At 39.2% G+C, this 6,679-nt stretch overlaps 1 protein-coding gene across 1 annotated transcript; it reads left to right on the top strand.

The window, feature by feature from the left end:
* Positions 1 to 560: 560 nt before the first annotated feature.
* Positions 561 to 6,666, top strand: LOC144639621 (tyrosine-protein phosphatase non-receptor type 13-like; the record flags this gene model as incomplete). The annotated part of the gene is made up of 9 exons (XM_078498912.1): positions 561 to 1,585; positions 1,988 to 2,140; positions 2,676 to 2,780; positions 3,138 to 3,317; positions 3,813 to 4,088; positions 4,629 to 4,712; positions 5,101 to 5,187; positions 5,802 to 5,893; positions 6,338 to 6,666. Coding segments are annotated over 9 exons (2,162 nt in total), but the record flags the coding sequence as incomplete, so codon positions are not given.
* Between the last annotated feature and the right edge of the window lie 13 nt (positions 6,667 to 6,679).

Genomic DNA, 6,679 nt, shown 5'->3' with positions numbered 1-6,679 from the left:
GTATAGACTTAGTAGTAGTTTGTCTGATAGTTTGTCCAAAACTTTTAACTCTTATGATAAAACAATTAAATAAAATTAATTTTTTCTGTCTAGACGGGATTTCTCTATAATCATGTTAGTTGGTATTGGCAGTTACTGAAGTAAATTGGATCTTGACTTAGTTATAAAAAGATAGCTACTGGTAGTTAGTGGTTGCTCAAAATAAAACAACCATGTTAAATTTTCAAATTAAATGGTAAGGTGTGGGATATAAAAATGATTAAGAGTGTGAAATTTACAAGTAAAATTAATAGCCATCAATTTGGTTTGATGGCAAGCTTATTTACTAGCTAGGAACCAAAAAAGAAAAAACTGGTCATGCAACCACTTTTAAGTAGATTTACCTAGTTATTATTTTTTGTTTTAATAGTTAAATTGAGACTAGTCAGTTCAAATTTACTTTCCTGATGAAGTCAATCCTGATTTAACTTAAATGTCATTATGCTTTTTTTTTCTGTTCTAAGTTGAATATAATAATACTGCACTGTAGAAGTATGCTAACATATCTGTTGCATGTCAAGGTTTCCTCAGAATCAAGAAGATGTTTCCAGGGCAACCGGCAGCAGCTTGTGGTAAACTTCAGATTGGTGATATTGTTCTGGAGGTTAATGGAAAAGACATGCAAGGTGTAACGCACCAAGAAGCCATTAATCAAATACGTATGGGTCCTCAAGAAGTGAGGCTGCTTGTCAAACGAGAACCGTCCTCTATTCCTCCGTCCTTGTTACAAAGATCAGGGTCCAATGCCAGTGATGTGGACCCTGCCCAAATTCTTGCAGACATTCAGAACAAGCTTAAAACTGATCATTCACCATCACTGAGCAAGAGATCGTCAGCCTCATCAACTAGAGAACAGTCTTCACCTAGAGATGAAGTTTTTAAGGTGCAAGAAGCATCAAGCACTGAAGCTCCTGTTAGTTTGAGATCCAGTCTGATGACCAATGAACCAGTAAAATATCCTCATTCATCAGAATCCAATCATCCTAGCCTAGCTAACAGGCTTTCGGAACCGGTTATGCAGGTCAAGAAGGAACACAACACTCTAACTCCAACAAATTCCCTCCCTAATGTCATATCCGTCAGACCCACGGAAAGTCCCAAAATCAACAGGCAAGCTGCTTTTCAACAAAGTGAAGAAGATGAAGATGCTGATGTGTCATCTCTTGGCGATGCTCCATTAGCTGAAGATGAATCTAGTGATGTTGAAGACTCAAGGAGGGCATCCTCCATTGACATTATCCCTCCTGATCGTTCTATTTATGATGAAGAAAGTGTTAAAGAGCTTATGGGAAAGCTGTCATCCATTGAATCTACAGAGGAGAAAGAAGTTGAACCAGACATCAAGGAATTAACACAAGCGTCTGTGGTTAGCAGTGAACCACTTTTACAAGATGAAGCCTTTCATTCTCCTTCATCTTCAGAGTCAGAGTCTGAGGATAGTGACATAGAGGAAGCACTGATGAGCGCAAAAAGAGAGCAAGCGTCGGCTTCCACATCAGGAGTGGAATATGACAATGAACCAGCAAGCATGACTCCACAAGAAGAGGTAACCCTAGTTATTTCTTTGCTCATTTTTAACAATTTTCTTATTTTCCATCACTGTGTGATCAATTCATTCAGTAGGTATAGAGTAACATTGATTTTAGTGGATTTTGGTGCTAGAGGTTTACTCATGACTGTGGGGTAGGTGAGTAGCAAAGCTACTAATGAGAGGCTATAACCTGAGTCACAATAGACTTTTGATGGACTTTGACCACAACCATAGTACTAGTGTGTGACCATTGATTCCAAATAAAACCTTAATTGCATTGCTTTCTGTGTGGTTTAACTGTTCAATCCACTGTACAAGGTGGTTCTAACCATTATGATCAAGGGGAAACCCCTAGTACCACTCAAACTAATCTAGTTGAGTCCTGTTCATTTGTTTTTTTCAATCATTCAATCACAGATGTTACACATAGAGCTGGTGAAAAGTTCAGGTGGTCTTGGCTTCACTTTGTCTGGAGGAGCAAACACTGTAGGAGGATGCTTTGTTAGGGACATTGTTGGTGGTCCTGCTTTAGAGGATGGCCGTCTACAGCAAGGAGATCAGATACTCATGGTAAAGGGTTCTTTTCCTTCAGGCTGCTTTTCAAATTTTAATTATTGTTTTAAACTCTTTTTGCTATCTCAAACAGTTATTTTCGGCCCAGGGCATAAGTAGCTTGCAAAAGAAAGTCCTGTCCAGTAGCCTGGTGCCAATGGATTTTCCTGTCAGGCTATTGGATTTTATCCATCAGTTGCCTGGTGGGCAAGTAACGTTTTTGGACTTCTTAGTTGCTTGATGAAGTAAGGACACTGAGAAGAGCTTTGGGTTAGAACACATTGGTTGCAGCTTGCCCAAAGGGGAAAACCCATTTTTCTTGCACCCTAATTTAGAATGTTAAGAAGAAAACAGTAGTTCATGGCCTGATTGTATTGGTCATATTGTTTGGCTTAACTGCCTCCACAATCTGGGTGTGTAGCAGCCTGAGTTAGTTCAAGGACTGCACATTCAGTGTCAGTGGTGGTTGTAATAGCAAGATGGTCATACAAACTAGCTGGGCATAAGGCAGGTTACACTGCTTGTGCTTATTTTATATTAACTCTATTCTTAGGTGGATGGTCAGGACATTTCAACAATGAAACACATGGAAGCAGTCAATGTACTTAGAGCCACAAAGCAGCATGTTAAGCTTGTAGTGCTGAGAAGACCCACAGGGGTAAGTTACAGTTCTATTGTTGTTGCTGTCCAAATCACTGTCTTATTTAATTGTCTGTTGTTGTTTGTTAGTGGGAACTAATAAAGAAATGGAAAATTATTTGTACTAGGAGTGCATTCAAACCTCTCCTCGTGGACACCTCTGTAATCTGAACACCTCTTCATTAGGGATAGTTCTCTTGGTTCCAGAATTCATAGAATCTCTACCTCTATAATATGGACACCTTGAGCTACATTTAGCTCTGTCTCTCTATGGTGTCCATTTTAAAGAGGTTTGACTGTAACTATGTTTGTAACATGTTGCTTCTGTTCCATTACTTCAACTTTATATAAGTGTTAAATTTTGTTTGTTTTGAAGTTTGTTGGCTCAACAAAGGCAGGTGTTGTGGAGGTTTTAAACCTGACTAGGACAACACAAGGAAGAATTGGCCTGCTGATTACAGAAGGTGAAGATCAGAAGATCTATGTTGAGGATGTTGTACCAGGGGAACCAGCAGCCACTCAGGGAGATCTTCGACAAGGAGACAGGATATTAGAGGTATGTCTTTTGACTGTTTCCATGGTAACAGATAAGGTGGTTAGAGATGTCGCTAAGGGCCAGCTGCCAGCTAACTTCATCGGCTGAAAGAGAACTTATATCAGGCTGAAATTTCACATGAAAAAAAAGAACTTTTAAAGCTGCCAAGGCCAGAAAAGCCAGCTGGGCTTGTTGATGAGCTGGCTCAATGTTTTCTTAGCTACATCCCTGGGCTAACTTGCAGTGGGCTACTAATCAATGTGTTGAGTTTGTATGGGCCAAGTTCCTGTGTTGTGTTGTCTGGAAGCCCAAATTTGGGTGTTGGCCTGCCCAAGTCTAAGTTTTGAGTAAATTTGTGTCTTAAAGCCAAGGCTTTGTAAGATACAGAATGCTCACAAGTTTCAGGGCTTCAGAGTTTGATAAACCAAGGCTACCAAACACAGCTACATGACTTTGTGACCATGAAACCTTCAACTGTTTATTTTGACTTTTGTTTTTGAATTCTCCCTTTTCTAGATTAATGGTACCAAGGTTGATGGCCTTGGCTTTGTGGTGGCTAGACAGCATCTTGATGCTGCAAGACCAGTTGCTCGACTGTTGGTGGAAAGAAGACCACGACTAGCTGAATCCAAATACGCCATGGATCAGCAAACAAATTCTGAAGTGCTGAGCCCATCCCAGTCTCTTGATATCCCAGATCAGAACATGACAGGCTCCAGTGACGATGAAGTCTATTTGAATGATGATACGAGTGAAAGGAAGGAGAATGAGGATGAAGATGAAGAGTCTCATGTAGGTTTCTATAATAACTAGTTATATTTTTAACCCTTTCTACACCACAAATGTCTTTATCTCCATATCATATATATTTTATTAGGTTTACCGTCAAAGTGCCTTTGAAATAAAAAAAATATTGCTGCTTATTTGAAAGGCTTTAGGCATTGTTCCTGTTGTTGGTTCTATTGTTGTATCAGAGGGTAGTGAGCCATTCATTTGTGACCTTTTCAAAAGCTGCTACCCAACTCAGAACTGTTGATGTATGGATGGTAAATATCTGATTCCTCTCTATAGCCGCACCTGCAGGGAATCACGGTAGTTGTATTCATCAAACCATGTGTGAGACTCAGCAACGTGCATCGTTGCTGAGTCTCGCGCATGGTTTGATGAATACAACTACCGTGGTTCCCTGCAGGCGCGCGCTATAGAGGGAATCGGCTATTGGTGCCGGTATATTCGTTGTCAGTTAATTGAGTGTGTTATTTCAGGCAAGTGTTTTTTATTTGAGTTCCTGAGATCTTATTAATCTGTTGTCTTCTTTATTTATCTGTACAGGGCCAACACTTTAGCCTGAAGCTTGATAAAGGCCCACGTGGATTTGGTTTCAGTTTGGTAGCTGCACCAACTTTCAGTTCAGATGTAAGTGACTAAAATGAACCAACTGTCATATTAGGAGCGATTTTTTCAATTGAGTGTCACAAACCAATACCAAAGTAACCACTCTGGCCAATTGCAAAGGACACAGACAATCCAGTGAACCAATCAAAACACAAAGCAAGTACACGATGCTGGCATGAAGCCCAGAATAACATGTCAGTGTGTCACAATTGGTTATGATTTTACTTCTGATTGGTCAAGTAAGTAGCCAATCACATAGCATGGAAATGCAAACCCAAAACAAATACGAATTACTTTCAATGCTAAAGTGAAACTGCTCTGTAGCTATTTTGAAAATAAATTAATTGTTTTCAAACATGTATTTGACATGCCAGTAATTTCTATCTTAAAATGTTTGGTTCTATTGTAGGCTCAAGGAATTTTTATCAAAACAATAAGCCCTGGCAGTGTGGCTGAAAGTGACGGCAGGTTAAAAGTTGGGGACCAGATCTTGAAGGTACAAGTATGCTATTAATTAAAAGTAGTTAGAGGCTGTCATCACTGCTCACATAGTACAGCTACTTGAACGAATAACTTTAATAGTGGGGATCTTCAACCCTCCAAGTTTATTTTTTTCCTTAGTGGCCATTTGGCCACCAACTACTCAAGTTTTGGTCACCAGTGAAAAATTTTAGTCACCAAATTAAGCTGATGCTTTCAATCCTTCCTCTCAATTTTACTCGCCAGGCTGGCGACCTTGGTTCAAATTTAGTCGCCAGCTCCAAAATTTTAGTCACCATGGCGACTAAAATAGTCTTAACTTGGAGGGTTAATCTTGTTGAGAGTCAGATGATGAAGTTATCACATTGCCTGTTTCTGTACTACAGTCAATGGTAGACATGTACATAGTATTTTGCTGTTTGATCACTGCATACTATTAGCACCTTCTGAAAAAAAAAAGCTTCAAATAATAACTTTTCACCTGTACAGTCTAAGTAATTATGACTTGGAATCTGTAATAAGGATATGTGAAAATGAAGATATTTTCAGGATATGGTTATAACAATATGATTGTTGAATGTAAACTTTGCTGGTAGCACCATTCCTCTTATGCATGTATTACATCACCAGGTCAATGAAGAAGATGTCCAAGGACTTAGTCATGCAAGAGTCATTGGCATGTTGAGAAAAATCACTGGAACAGTGGAACTTGAGATAAAGAGGTATGGACTTGTAAAATGCTATTGTTTCTCCTTGATGAAGGGCTATTACTCTGTCGGTCTGGCAGTTAAAGCCAATTTTGACCATTGGTCTGGGGGCACTCACTCTGGCGGTCTAAGGTCAATGGGGGATTCGGTCTTCAGGAGAAAATAAAAGAAATTTGCAGTCTAGGAAAAAAAAGACATGAATGACCCGCTCTTATAGATCCTCCTTGATGGGGTGTAAATGGGAGAAATGAACAAATTGTACAGAATTTTCTGATGCTTCGTACTAACTGGAATGAAGAGACTTCCTTAAAAATGTAGTCCACATCTTCTGAGTGGAGGTTTTGGAAAATTACTGTTCCATTTGCTTTGCAACCAAAACTCCCTATTACCCCTGGTGTGCAGGCTTTTTGTAATGTTTATTTAACTATTCATACTTGTTGCTCTATTCATGATCACCAGACCCACTAAACTGTACATGGCTGATGCTGCCATCACCTCTCCACAATCACCAGTAGAATCTTCAGGGGCTGCAAGAGCCCCTCTTGAGAGAGCACCTCACTCTATAGACCTTGATATCACCTTAGAAGACAAGGATAAGGTATGTGACCATGGCCCTTAATCTGTATTTGATTCAACGAGCAGAAATAATCTTGATTTGAGCCAGGGCAATTTATTATTACAATAGGTTAAACTTATAAAATGTTTGGTGTCTAAATCAGGAATAACTCTAATCTTCAAACCTTGATAACTTTGTAATCATATTCAATATAACCCTATAATTATTAAGTTACTGTTAAAAAT

Source organism: Oculina patagonica, unplaced genomic scaffold (assembly GCF_052425735.1).
Source record: "Oculina patagonica isolate OP01 unplaced genomic scaffold, crgOcupat unplaced1124, whole genome shotgun sequence".
In the NCBI taxonomy this organism is placed as follows: Eukaryota; Metazoa; Cnidaria; class Anthozoa; order Scleractinia; family Oculinidae; genus Oculina; species Oculina patagonica.
Note: the sequence above shows the minus strand (reverse complement) of the source record. Positions and strands in the feature narration are given on the sequence as shown.